The sequence below is a fragment of the Ixodes scapularis genome, unplaced genomic scaffold, assembly GCF_016920785.2.
Source record: "Ixodes scapularis isolate PalLabHiFi unplaced genomic scaffold, ASM1692078v2 PGA_scaffold2__306_contigs__length_199485367, whole genome shotgun sequence".
Lineage (NCBI taxonomy): Eukaryota > Metazoa > Arthropoda > Arachnida > Ixodida > Ixodidae > Ixodes > Ixodes scapularis.
In genome coordinates, this window is record NW_024609857.1 from 198,789,981 (window position 1) to 198,804,856 (window position 14,876).

General features: G+C 46.2%; 1 protein-coding gene across 3 annotated transcripts in view; it reads right to left on the reverse strand.

Moving 5' to 3' along the window:
- LOC8041177 (sarcoplasmic calcium-binding protein 1) overlaps positions 1-14,876 on the reverse strand; it is a 308,124-nt gene that overhangs the window by 99,037 nt on the left and 194,211 nt on the right. Inside the window, exons 1-2 of one of the 3 annotated variants that reach the window (XM_029993046.4) lie at positions 6,581-6,652; positions 6,325-6,403 (exon numbers count right to left, since the gene is read on the reverse strand). In XM_029993046.4, the coding sequence (XP_029848906.3) occupies positions 6,325-6,385 (61 nt within the window). In that variant the 5' untranslated portion in view covers positions 6,386-6,403; positions 6,581-6,652. Of the gene's footprint in view, positions 1-6,324; positions 6,774-14,876 lie in introns of those variants that run through there. The other 2 variants (XM_040500478.2, XM_029993048.4) reach the window with 2 other exon arrangements.

Here is a 14,876-nt window from a genome sequence, read left to right on the forward strand (position 1 = left end):
AGATTGCCATGAAATCCTGGAAAAACTACTGAAACTGTTTCTAAGGACAAGGCTGGGCATTCCCGTTCGAAAAGACAACGAGGCATGGAAGGGAAAAACAAAAAAAAATTCAGCTAAGTGTGGCAGCCGGAGTGTTGGTATGCACACCGCCACAACCAACATGAAATGAGATGGAAACGGTGTAGGTTAACCCAGCGCTTACCAAAGTTGGTGTCATTTTGGCATCCTAAACTATCTTAGGGAAAGATGAAAAACACTCTTTAGTGTAGTTGTCCATGGTGGACCAATCTCCAAATTGGTGTAGAACCCAGGTAATGTTGCAGATCGCTGGAGGTCGATGGACTAGAGTTCGAGAACTACTGAATTAACCTAACCCTTTTCTTGTATTTCTTTTTTTAATTCATTTCAGCTATCACAAAGTAGCTCACTCAAAAAACGCAAATTGTTTAACACTAGTAACAAGTTTAGTTATTTTTTCTTAAAGAACTACCAAGTCCTTGCAACCTCTTTTGCTTGTACTGTCTCCTAAGGCCTCGGTAAGATTATAACTGCATGTTTTCCATGCTTTCCTTGAATGAGGTTATGATTTCATATTTGTTTTCTTTGTCTTGTTTTCTTCAACCTTATGTGTGCTTGTCCATTTTCATTGCAACCTCATGCTTAGATGTGCTTTGCCGTGTTCTCTTCTGATGATGTTTTAGTTTCATATTTGCTTTAATTGCATTGTCCTTTACCCTCAAATGTGCTTGCTCATTTTCATCAAGATAAATTGTAGCCTCATGTTTGCATGTGCTTTGTCATATACTCTTCCAGTGAAATTTTAATTTCATATTTGCTTTGCCTTATTCTCTGGTACGTGCTTGTTCACTTTCGAGACTGTAACGAGATGCTCGCTCGTGCTTTTCCGTGTTTTCTTCTAATGACGTTTTAGGTTCATATTTTCCTTAATTGCATTGTCCGTGACCCTCATATGTGCTTGCTCATTTTCATGAGCATCGCTTGTAACCTCATATCTGCATGTGCTTTGTCGTGTACTCTTCCAGTAAAATTTTAATTTCATATTTGCTTTGCTTTGTTCTCTGATATGTGCTTGTTCACTTTCATCGTGGCTGTAATGTGATGTTCGCATGTGCTTTGCCATGTTCCCTCAGAATTAAGTTTTAATTTCAAGTTTGCTTTATTTGCCTTGTTCTCTCTGACCTCATCTGTGCCTGTGCATTTTTATGAAGATATTAATCTTGCATTTGCATGTCTTGCAATGTTCTCTGGATCAAATTTGGTTCTAAAATTTGTTTGTATTTTCCTCTTTCCCTTTCACTGAAATAACAACCTGCAATTGGTTGACTATTTTCTTAGATTTGAAGTAGAATTTAGAATTATTATGTATAAATGTTAGAGAAGTTTCGGGTCTAAATTAAATGGTATAACAGTAAAATTCGCAAACACTCAAATATGTGCTGAAACCGAGAGCTGGTTTCCAAGTCTGCACCCGGCCCTAGGACGCTGGCCCGAGAGTCTAAAAGCAGCGAGAATCGTGGTTATTGGAACCATGGGGCTGACTGTTTTAGTACTTTCAGTATGAAGAAATTAACAAAAAAGATACAGACAACCCTACTGAAAAAAAAAAAAAAAAACATTTGAAATTCAAATGGGTGGCAAACTGTTCGACCCGTATCAATCAAACGGGTGGCAAACTTGTCGACCCGCTTGGATCAAACGTGATTATGGGATACGGGTACCCGTTTGACACGGTACCCGTTCGAAAGGGTACCCGTTTGATACGGATGCCCATTTGATAGAGGTGCCCGTTTGATACGGGTGCCCTTTTGACCTGGCACGTGACCACACATTTGAAGGTGCCATTCGAATTGGCAAATTATGCGCTAGCCCTAAATGGGTATCGGCTGGGAGGTTGGTTATCTTAAACTTATTTAAGACGTCCCGAAACTCATAAACCTATTTATAACATGGAGGAAACACGTAGAACCAAGGTGCTCGCGTAGGTGCTTGCAATAGGACAGGAAAACAGACACAAATGATTGTTTTCAAGTCTCCTCGAAGTTTATTACCTCTTCTGTAGACAAGTACAAACGTGCAAGCGATCTGTGAAATCTGGGAGGCACTCCAAGCTTTTATACACTCAGAAGATTGCAAAGCAAACAAGAACCGAGGTAATTCTAGACTATAAATGTAGACTTTCGGGGAAATTATTTTTCCGGCTGCCGAGAGAATAGACGCTGCATAATTATATAGATAATCTGGAAGAGTATACGCGTAGAAGAACGGCCAATCGTTGCCAACAAGTAGGTTGCAGTGCACTTACCATAATAATAGCTGACTTCAAAGATGTAATCCAAAATATATGTCGACACGGTCAAAACAGGACAACCACACAAACACAAAAACGAGAAGGAAGGCTCCTTGAAGTTTCAACACGATGCGGCGCACAAGCTGTCACACTCTAAAAAAAGCCCGTGCGTCTGCTTTCCCGCACAACATAATATAATATAAAACAATACAAAAAGTAAAAAAAAAAACGGAGTTTTTATTTTTAGTAAATGCCCCTGCGAGGCAATTAGTGCAAATATTATTTATTAAACTCTGAAGGGTTGCTGCACTGAGCACCTCGTATGGAAGCGTCTGACGCTTCCATACGCGTGTCTCCGGCGTCGCAATTTTTACAGCTTGCACACAACACACGCACAAAGATACGTATAGCGATTTTTATCATGAATAGTACTGCAGTAAGCCTAATAATGCTAGGTTAGCTGCTGGTTCCAACCGCGTCCCTGCTTCCCCGTTAAAAATACAACCAAAACTTTGCCCTTCATGCCTCCCAATGCTTTTAAAGCCTGTAAACCAAACACCCCTGAGAGAACGCAAAGAACACATTAAAAAGGAGTAGTGAATCACCTGAAATCTTCGAGAATATAATTACAATTTGGCAGTTTGATATGATGATTAAAAACGACTTGCAATTTCTGTGGAGCCGAAGAGTGGAAAGACACTCACGAGAACACTGACCGATAATGCAACTCGGTAGGGACGATTATCCAAAGCACTTTTGAGATCCACGGTTGGACGAACAGATCTAGAGCGGCTTCAGGACGGTCCGGTACGAATGCGGGCTCTCAATGAGGTCATTGTCACACTTATATGACGAGAAAAGTCCACACGATCGGCATCTCGACCGCTTCAGCTGACCGAGACGTCGAGACACTTGGGAAATTCCAGAGGGCGCCTCCGTCGCAAACCGGAAGTTAGAGGTGGGTTAAGGATGGTGTTTAGAAGAGAAGGAAAGAGAATGCGCCACTTTTCCCAGACACAAGGACTTTACCATTTTTCACTTTCCGATCCGTGCAGGTTGCGAAAGAGGGTTCGTTGCCGCACCCTCTATCGAAGATGTTTTGTTTGTTTGGTCTCCTTGCGCTTGTTGCAGTCGGTTGTTTAGCCTGTTAAGCCTATTCGTCGGTTTGTGGAAGTCGTCCATCATGAGTGCGAAGAGAACTTCATACACGATGAAGTTCAAGAGAATGGTTATTCCTTACGCAGAAGACAACGGAAATCAGGGCGTTGCTGAACAGTTCGGAGTGCGGCGTTCCGCACAAGCCAAGACTGGGTGGAGCGGATGATGAAGAGGAACGGTCTCTTGTTGAGACGCCGCACCAGTATCTGCCAGGAGCTACCGGCGGACTTCGAGGACAAGCTTGTCAACTTCCAACGTTATGTGATGAAGCTGCGTCGCGAATCTTGCTACGGACTCGGGCAGATCGGCAATGCCGATGAGACCCCCGTGTACATCGACATGCCAAGAACATGCACCGTCAACAAAATAGGCGCCCGAGAAGTAAAAGTGCGTACGACTGGCTGTGAGAAGCAAAGGGTGACCGTAATGCTGTGCATCAAAGCCGACGGTCGGAAGTCTGCGCTCTACATCATCCTCAAAAGACTGGTCGCGGTAGCGACTATAGTCGACCGTGGTGCAAACTGATGGCAAGAAAGCTACTCTCCAGTGTTTACTTTATTTATTTCCTTTAGAACATTTATTCTTTCATTTTGATTATAATAAATTCATATTTCTCGGGCAAATTTCGTATTTTCGGGGCATGTTCCGAATCTAAGCGCACCCCCCCCCCCCCCCCCCCCTCTTTAAACATCGCGGGTGTGAAAAAAGGGGGTGCTTAGTATCGAGTAAATAGGGTATTCGTTTTATGAAGTCTCTGCTCCGTCTTCCTCTTATCGCTTATTGCAATATAATTAATCGCACTGCTCAAACATCATAGCGAAGGAACGATGTTCGCTGATGACAGAAGCATCTACGCTTACGCATGTTCTAAACATGTTTTCTTCATACTTATGTACGCTTCGGACATGTCTGTTACAGGGCGCTTTTGTATGACCAAGGTGACAGGATCCTGATGCAGGGAGAAACATGCGGCAAGCAGTGCTTGCTTGTCGCACTGGGAGCGGGGCTTGAGGTAAGCATCCCAGATGTGTCTTTCTTTTTGAAAGTCCCGAGATCATGTAAGTCGCACATTTACACTCGGGGAGGAATCTCGCAAGTCAGTCTGGCCGGTCTCGCTAAAGAAGTCGGAAACTCTTTCATCGAATAGTGCCTGTGGATAGCTGATGCTGCCGAACGGTAAACGGAAACGCAGTCATACTAAAAAATACGTATTTTGAGCCGGATACGTCGGACGAAAAAGAAACAATCCACAATCGATGGATTCCTTTCCTGCTCTGTCGCCTCCGGTTTCAACCCTCGCTTCCTTAAAGGGAAACTGAAGCGGTTCTGTATTTGAAAAAGAAACACAAAACTCGTCTTCATTTGGCCTCCGGGGTCACGAATATCGAGATTAGTTTTAATTTGGTGCACGGAGTCTGCAGAAAATATTTTTTGTTTTGTTTTAAAGTACTGTTCAAGCCCCTCCTTCTTGGAGCGTGACGTCATATACAAAGTTTTCAGAATCTTCAGTGCCTATCAAAGCTATGTACGCGTACTTTGGTTGTATTCAAAACGGTTAAAAAAAAAGACCTAACGACTGGTGTCAGTGCGAGGGGGGATACCTGGCAAGCTTGTAATTGCACGCGCTGTCCACGCGGGCGACACGTGCTTGGAGGTCGAAAGATCTGCTTGTGACGTAACGACCGGTCGGAGGGTTTTCGTGCTTTCTCGCGTTTAGTTAAGTTATCGTGAAAAACGAACGTGATATTCAGATTGACGGGATAACAATACACTAGAAAAACCTCTAACTTGGTCTTTTGTGTTTCAAGAACATTTCTAACTTCCTTTTAGTTCACGCTCACACACACATCGCAGCGCTAAGCACAACGCTGACTTTGCGCTAAGCGCGTGCTGACGGGGGCGATCACCAGATTCGTATCGCGCCCACAAAAAGGTGGCTCATGACATACGAGACGATGAGTAGATGACGACATGTGGACAACGCAGCGCTCTACTTGATGTGGAAACCGGCCTTTACTTTGTCTTCACTACGAAGGATATATATATATATATACATGTCGTCATCTACTTATAGTCTCGTCTGTCATGAGCAACCTTTTTGTGGGCGCGATACGAATCTGGTGATCGCCCCCGTCAGCACGCGCTTAGCGCAAAGTCAGCGCTGTGCATGGCGCTGCGCTGACTTTATATATATATATATATATAAGAATCAAAGCTTTTCAGGAACCCGCCGAAAGCCAAAATAACGGCGGAGCCAGGATTTGAACTCCGGGCCTCCCAATGTCCGGTCGGGTGCGCTAACCTCTAAACCACTCCACCTTGACTTTCTGGCGTTTCCTACCTGTCTTATTAATGCACAAGAAACGAAATGTATCCAATCGGAGGTGTTCTGGAAACACACGCCGCCGCGTGGAACGCGGTACGACGCTTAGTGTCACGTGGTACGTGCTCGTTTGTGCTCCAGAAATCCTCCCACTATGTCTCGTCCCGTGTACATGTAGTATTCTTTGTTTATAAGATTTAGAGGCACAGTAACATCATAATTCGCGAGAATCGAGAGCCACGTTATTAAATATACAACACGGGCCGTACGTGGTCTCCGAGGAGGATATAACCAAACATATGCAGATGAATTTTCGTGAATTGCCTACAATTCGCGAAAAATAGGTCCCGCGAACCATCCGGGTAAAATGTCAACATATTGGAATCTATATTGAGATCCCACCGCGTCGCGAAAATTAGAACCCGCGCATTATTCCAAAACTTCAACTTTGACCTAAATCGCAAAATATTGAGCCCGCGAAAAGCAAGTCGTTTACAGCATATACGGAAGTGCTTTCGAATAAAAAAAGACTCACCGTAGAGATGCTTGACCACGAAGTGCACCCGGTTTCCCCAGTCGTAGCATCCAGAGCCCATCGCCGACGACGTGTCCCGCTGGGCGCACACAAAGAAACCGGGTCGGTTGATTAGAGCCTCGCGTGGACACTGGCAGCTTTCATCCACAACACCGACGCTCAGCGAACACGTTGGCTAGGCTCTGACCGCGGCTATCGACACAATGCGGCCCACGCAATTCCCGCCGATGAAGAACAGTCCGCAAATGGACCGCACCGAGTATCGAGGCCCCGTTGGCCGCGTTGCAATCCGATAGCGCGTCCCGGACGGTTCGAAGCGTTGGCGGCGGCAAACGGGAGCGGCGGCAAACGGGAGCTGGGAGCCTGGACCCGCAGCCCTCGCTGAGCCCCGGCAGTGTTCTTTGTTGCTGCCCGTGGCCGCCCGAGGCAGCGCCTGGCTTCGTGCCAACAGCGCGACGTGTTCGGGCGCCCAGAAGGAAACGACCCGCAGGTTCGCTCTTGATCGCTTCGCGGATGTCACCCAGGGCTCGGATGGGCTGACGGAGGGTCGGCGGCAGGGGCGCGCACCGGCTGGCTACTCTTGCCGCTAATTATATAGAAGGCCGAGATGCGTTTCCAATTGCGTCGAGCTCAATGGCTGTCAGTCCGGATGTGTCGACGTGACATCGGGCGTTTCGCAAGGATCCGTTTTCGGGCCGCTGTTGTACTTAAACGATATCGTCGATGGTGCGACATCTGGTGTGAGTCCCTAAGCTAACAATTGCGTTATTTATATATCAATAAATACATACATACATATACAAACTATGAATATGTGATGATGTCAGCCTTTTTCAGGTGGACGTTTATGCCATTACTGTTTGGTGCACTGAGTGGGCAGTTAATGTTAATTTTAATATAAAACTGTTCATGGGCCACTGGTTATCAATGCTCGCTTACAGACACTGTTCGCGGAAGAAATAAGTGATGGACTGAAGACAAAAAGAAATAAACGAAAGAAAACCTCGACGCTTTGCCGTAGCAAAGTCAATTATACAAAAAGCAAAACATTTTTTTTTGTGCGTGTCCACTTTATATTATTTTTTTATTTGTTATTATGTTGACGCTCAAGTCTGCATTGTTGTCGTAGGTCGCTTTCCGGTCTGCGTTGCGCCTCAGTGTGGCTATCCTTACTTGCGTAAAACCATCCCTTTTGTTTGAGGATTTTTGGGGGGAAACTCTAGGAAAGAAAAGGCGCCGTTGGGAAGGCGAGGGCTAAACCTTGGTTGTGCGGACACTGGGCTGAAATATGAGTCACTATCGGCAAAAAAGCCATGTTTTCACAAGCTCAATCGAAGTCACCTTAGCTAATCGGAGCTAGCAACATGATTTCGTTACTGGGAAGGATGTTCACGTTTGCTCGTACCACGCCCACGCCACTTCATACAGAAAACTCGGAAAATGGCGGAATGTCAAAAATGTATTTGAGATAATGAGTACAAGATACTCAGAAATGTAATTAAGATAGAGTATTAAATACTCTTGATCAAAAGTATTTGCAAGATACCGAGATACTTCAAAGGGTATTTTAAATACAATATCTTGAGTAGAGTATTTGAGATAGGCACAAATCTGCAGGGGACTATGACGTCAATTTCGTTGCGTGCACGCTCGCGCACACCGGCGGCTACTGGCTCGTGGAAAAAACGTGCGCCACTTATTATGGACACTGGAATGCTTGGTTCAGCATCCCTTTAAGCTGAGACTGCAGCCCATGCTGCAATCAAAAGAGTATGAGGTCGCAGCTTTGAAATGTTCTTCGGGAAAATGAGCGCTCGTCCTAAAAAAGTCCGTCTCAAAGCCAGGAGAGCCGGCTAGCTGGTGCTTGCAGCATTGGCTGTAGTTTAGCTTAAAGGACGGTTCACCCATACAGCGGAGCGCTCAGTTAGCGCTTCATGAGCGCTGCAAGCAGCGCTCGTGTGGCACTTACTTGCGCGTGACGTAGCGCTCGGTCAGCGCTCCAGAAGCGCTCCAGTAGGCGCTCAGTTTCAGAAGCGCTTCAGTAGGCGCTGGGTTAGCACTTCAGCAGCGCAGTGTAAGCGATCTCACACTCCTCGTGCCGTGCCTGCTGCTGCGGAAGGGCGCGTGCACGGCGATTTCGTTGTTGTTTTTATTTGGCATTGAAAGCAGAGGAAGTAAGAGCCGTTCTCCAAGCAAACGGTCGGGCAGACGACCCAGAGTCATGGACTCTGAGCGACTAAATGATTGGGTACGGCCTCATCGCTTTCTATTCGGTATGCGGGACCCTGGTTTCAAAGACACACAGTTAAGAAATAATCCCCTTCGAAAGAGCTCTGTGTCTCGGTGCCTCAGCCCGGGAACAAGGTTCGCCGGGTACCCGTCGGTATCTCGGTGGCGAAAGATTCCGCGCACCCAGAAGGCTCTTGGCGTTAAGCCGTCCTCCCACATATGCACCAATTGCGTATGCAAGAGCCTTTGTCGCATTTATATTTCAGCGTTCCTCATGTCCGTCAGTGTGCTGCTGATGCACACCCAACCACAGGAACCGGAACTGCAGTGCACGCGCTAATCCGCAGCACCGCGGTACAAGAAGCGCTAACAAGGCGCTGCTGAAGCGCTATCAGGGAGTTTTAGAATAACGTACGCAATTTTAGCGCACGCTAGCGCTAAATTTAGCGCTTGTGCACGCGACGCAAGAGAGTTTTAGAATAGCGTTTCTCCGTCGCGACGCAAAAGCCCAAGCATCTCGCGCTTGCGACGCCACCAAGATACAGTAACAATTTTTATTTCACACACGAAATGCTGTTACTTCAGAAAAAAAAAGTTTCCTGGTCCAGAGTAGCATTTTAGATTTGTTTAAACATGAGAATGCGACGCGAGCGGTTGACCGATCGTGTCCGCTTGCGTCGCCTCGGCAAGAGAGGTCTCGTGTACTGACCTTCGCACCAACGTTGCTTCGCACATCGTACCTTCGCCGAGAAATGTTCGCGCGTCGCAAGCATCAAGTTGCCGGTGATCGTTGCCAAACCGAGTACAATGTCATCCCGTATTGAAAACCGCAGTCGCGAGGATGCCGCCGACCCTGCACTCACGACGCCGCCAAAGCAGCCGCCAGCATAATCCTGCAAGCCGCCATTTTTTTAACCCTGCTCGTCTTGGCTTTAGCCAACTTGTCATCACGAATCCTCCTTGGAGAAGCGCAAAGACTCTTTGCGTACGCACGCTATTTCCGAGAAATAGCGCGCGCTAAAATTGCGCACGCAAAGCGCAAAACCTGGTTTGCGTTCGGAGCATGCGCAGTGTCGACGACGCTATTCTTTGCGTGCGCAAAGCTTTAGCGTGCGCTATTCTAAAACTCCCTATCAAGGCGCTACTGAAGCGCTATAGTTGGTTGCAAGCTAAGAAAAAACCGGAAATGCCTCTCAGAGGAAAATGTAATCCTACGCCGAGAAACGCCAGCCAATCGTTTTCATGACGTCGCGATTCCGTGTACCAATCGCAATCCTTTTGAAAAAAAAAAAAAAGAAGTTCAACATGGCTGCTGGTTTTAGCAACGCGACGCTAGTTTCTCGTGACAATTATTCTGCTTTTTTGCACCGTGTTTTACGTGCCCGAGGTTACGCCACGAAATCTTAATGGTATCGGCTTGCGTTTGCAGAAGTTTTTGCGCAAAAACGTGAGAATCCAGCGACGCTATCGCCAACAAAAATTTCGAAGCGGGCGCGAGGCTTAGCACTGCTGAGAGGTATGTTAGGCGGTATGTCAGACAGTATCTTGGACAGAAAATGAATTGGGAAGACGGTACATTGGACATGACTTTCTTTCTTTACTAAACAGCTATTTCGTTGACAAAAACGTATTCTAACTTATTTAAATGTCCTGAATGAATTAAATAAATATTGTAGTAGTTTAAGACACGTTTCCTGGAGGAAGAAAAAGCAACGTTGCTAGCGAACTACTTTCTCGACGGCGGAGGCACTTCACATGGGCGCAATGCGCTTGTGGGTGGAGCTAAAAGATTGTTCTTAGGTTGCATCCGACTATAATAAGGCGCCACTGGAGCGCTAACAATTAGGCGCTTCTGGAGCGCTAACAAGGTGCTACTAAAGCGCTAATCACGCGCTACATTAGAACGAAGTCAAGCGCTAGGAAGCGCCACATGAGCGCGCTCACGTAGCGCTAACTTCGCGCTCCTCTGTATGTGTGAACAGGCCTTAACAATGAACGGATTATAGGAGGCATTCCCTGGACGCCATATTTGAGGGCGATGTTTAGAGCGCATGCTCAGAACGAGCTCACATTAATAGCCTGTTAAGACCGGCAACCTTGATGGTGCTAAATGCACGCTCCAAAGGGACTGCGGAAGCTCGCCATCAGCACGCGCTCAGCAGCAGCGCACACGGATATGGCCGCCAGTGAATACTCCCTATAGCAAGCAGCCGTGATGTGGCGCACGTGATCTCGATGCGCTGGGACGCTTGCTCCTGTCTGTGTAAGAAATCTCCGTCGTGTGAATACATCATAAAGCTCTTTGGTCAGTAGAGCTCAGGGACTGTCGAAGCGGTCTGACCTTTCACGGCCGTCAATGAAACAACCTCGAATTGTCTGCTGCTATGGTCATATAATGGGTGTTTCAGTAAAGGCTTTCAAAATCTTCTACTAATAGGGTGGTTGAGAGGAAAGCAAACCCTTTTGGGGAACATACTGCCATCCACGGCAGATGTCAGTGATTGCAAAAAAACAATACAAAAAAAAATACCAATTAGGTAAATTACTAAATAAACTTTAGTAATTAACTTGTAAGTAGTGAAAATAAATGTATGGCTCCAATTAAAACTTTCTGAGCGTCATCAAAAGGCCCGAAATGAGTTAATTTTCGGAAGGCTTAAAGCACCTGTGAAGCGCGTGGGAGCGTTAACGTTATCATTTGTGCAGCGGGCACAAGGCTGGCGATGCGAGAACTCGGATGATAAGAATATCATCTGCGCTTTCGCAGTAATCCTCCGTCAGATTGCGGGCACTTGGGCCGGAATTCAAAGCCACCACCTGGGTATTCGCTGGCAGGCGCTTTGCCTCGGAGCCGCCGATCGCGGCTTTATTTTAAACACTAAGCTGAGATTGCAGTGACGGTAATTACGAGAGCTATATGGGACTCTCCGTTGTATAGGTCTTGTTAGTTCTGGCAAGTCCTTTGCAGCGGCTTCTATGTCCCTGCATATGTGTTCGGTCTTGCCTGTTTACGTGTTAGTGGACTTCAATTGAACGAAGTAAGTTCTTATCAAAAACATGAAAATGACAGAAGCCATCCAAGTCTCCTTATAACAGGAGGACCTCGGCGGTGCATTTAATAGCTCCGGCACAAGTACCCCAGAGATGAAAGCGGGACTCTGAACATTTCTGCGTTCTTCGTTTTCTATCGCCCGGTATTTCGTATTTTAGTAGACTTTTTTCGGCTTGGAAGGTCCCGCTTCGCACGTTGCACCTGCGGTCGAAGTCGCGGCCATTACATCTTTATAGCCCCGCGATTTCCCGACTTTCCCGACTTTTGCACCCGCCCTTCGCATTGTGCTTCGATAGCGTATCAGTTCGCAGTTTTATGTCCCACCCTTTCCTCTCCAGCTCCAGTCCATTTCCCCCTTAAGTACAGAAGAAATGGTGTGGCGAAGCGCGGGAGAGGAAATCAATGGTCGGCGCTTTGAAAAAGTAATTGGGACTGCTGCTCCTTGCTTCCCCAGCATCGGCGATAGACATTCATCTGCGGAAATTGCCTTACTCCCCGCGGCTCCTTTTGGCCATCAAGTATTTAAGAATGGCGGCGATCGCTGCCGCTGTACCTGCGAGCAAGAAGCGGAAAAAAGTATAAGCACGGCGGAGGTCCTTCTTTATTGTTCTTCAACTAAACGAGGGCCGACGGCCTTTTTGCGGGTAAGCTCAGCTAGCAATTTTTCATTCAGGGAAAACTTTGAGGGAGTGCGCCGGGTCATGAAATAGCGATGCGTTGTGGTGCAGCCATATATTCACCGGAGATGCGGTCCTTCTGCATGTTTCATGATCCCAGCGCCGGGCTGCTGAGGCAACTCAGGAAAGAGTCGAGTGCGTTGTTTTGAGAACCGCGCAAAGTCCTGTTCCGCGGCAGTAGCTCCGCTCCCGGTGTCGAGTTCACGTGGAAGAATAATTTAGGAGAGAGTCTCGCTTGTTCCTGGAAAAATCTCAAAGGTCGCAGAAAAAGCAATTTAAAGGTGCGGTACAACGATGTTAAATTGGAATGCTACTTTACACGAGCTTACTCGCACTAGTGGAAGACAAGGATACTCGCACGCAACGCCACTGGCCTAGAAACTCCTTTGTTGCGCTCTAATTTCGAGGACAAAACCGAGCGTTTTTCTTCAATCTCACCTTCGCAAAACTTGATGACGTAATTGGGAGATCGCAGTATCCTCTAGTGACGATATTTGAGTGCGGCTCATAAATTGCACCTGAGCATTGCGTGGACACCCCATTTGGGTTCGTGATAATCGATAGCTCGAGAAGCATTCGGGTAGTGGCCCGTGTCCAATCGCTGCAATGACGACAACAGCCGAGCCATAGCAATGTCTGGAACTCAACTCGTGTCCTGTCCCTCGCCAAGCCCAGCCCGTGGCTATGATCAACATTGGCGGCACATAATCGGCACCAGATCACGTGGCCGCTTGTTCTGGCTGCGAGTTAAGGGGGTGAACGCTGCTCGTTTTTTGTTTAATTTTTCTGTGACAAAGTGCGTGTGGTGAAAAACGAACCGGCGTTTCACTCCCACTGACGTCAAGAACCCACCCTAAAAAATATACAAACAAAGCAAAAAAAAAAAAAAAAAAAAGAACCGTCTCATCGTTTCTTTAATTCTAGGTTTCGTCAGACGTTTTTGCTCGAAGCGGTTACTGAGAGATTGACTAAGGGGTGATATAAAATGCCACAGTTTACTATATAAAAAAAAATACGTGCAGTGATCACCCTGCATGTACTGCATATTCTTCCTGAGAAATGAACGGTGTTATCATAGTTTTACCAACTTCTCGGTACCGGCAGTGTAATGCAGTTTAGTGCTGTACGAGGTCAGTTTTTGAACGGATGTTCCGATTATAGTGGCGACATCCTGGTCCAGGATGTGGAACCGGAACCGAACGTAACCGAAAACCGAAACCGAACCGTTATTTTTAGCCGAAGCGGAAATGAACCGAACCGAAATCTTCGCCGCCATCTTGGAACTGAACCGGAACTGAATCGGAAAAAAAATGTAACGGTAACCGTTTCAAAACGGTTAACGGCAATTTTTTTTTATTTATTACAAAATGAATGTTTGAGAAATAAAAATTGGGAGCTATATTTCAATGAAGTGATCAAATTGCCATATACCAAAGCACAATAAATATGAAATTATGGGCTTTTGTGGCGCTCCTGTATTGGCACAATGATTAATCGTGTGTAAAGCTGTCACGTGACGTCATGGTGTAAAGACATACTGTCAAGTGACGTGACGTCATGTGGCTCCGTGACGTAGTTACGTGACTCACTGCTTCAGGTCGACCTAAATTGAAAACGTCACGAGATTTATTTGCGTCGTAGACACCATGACGTCAAATACCATCAGGGTATACAATTAGCGTCAGATCATGTCGTCGCTTGTTCTATTCGAGGGCTGACAAAGGAAAAGCTGTGATTTTCCTCTTATTTTGCTGCGTCTCTTACCGAGCTGAGAGAAGAAATAATGGGTGTTTTTTTTTTTTCTTCAAGTAATTAACGTCAGGGATCAGCTCTTAGCGATATTTAGTGAAAGTACAAACTTTGTTGCACGACCCGCTTTACATGTACACATCGTTGAGGAACTCAAAACATATCTTCGGTGTTGTTGAACTGCTTTAAAAAGTTTTCCCGAGAAGACAAGCATTGAAATGACTAAATCTGACTTATAGATCCGACAATAAATAACGCTTCAAGTGTGTACGGGAGGAATATCCGAAAAGAACGGAACGGATGCAGCCGCTCTAATTTTCGTAGGAGTGTCGTTCTCAAGGTCTTCTTCAATATTTGATTACATCCGTATTTTGTTTAAACTGCGCAACTTTTAAATTCAAAATAAATAAAAAAATATATACGAGTACTGTTTACCGATGACACAAATATAATTGTCGAATTAACACCGCCAAATGGAAGAGGGGATCCCTTGGGACCAATAAGTATTTTGTTTGGAAGAGGGGGGAGGGATTGTAAAAACATATTTTGTTTTAAAGCTTCCTCTGCTCCGCATCTTCGGCACAGACCAGAAAGCATGGTCCCGGAAACTACTTTGTTTGCAAAAACACTGCTGCCAGAAAAAGCGTTTTTGTGTTGCCAGACGCTCGCGCTGTTCCTCACGACGCTGCACCAAGCAAGACCAATTTGTATCTCTCAAATTCTCTGCTTGCACTGAGCGCGCAACTTTTGCAGCGTGCATTTTGCACCACTGGATTTGATCTTTTCAGCAAGAAAAATCGCAATGACCTCCAGCATACACCGCGGTGACGTCCCGTGCAAACCAT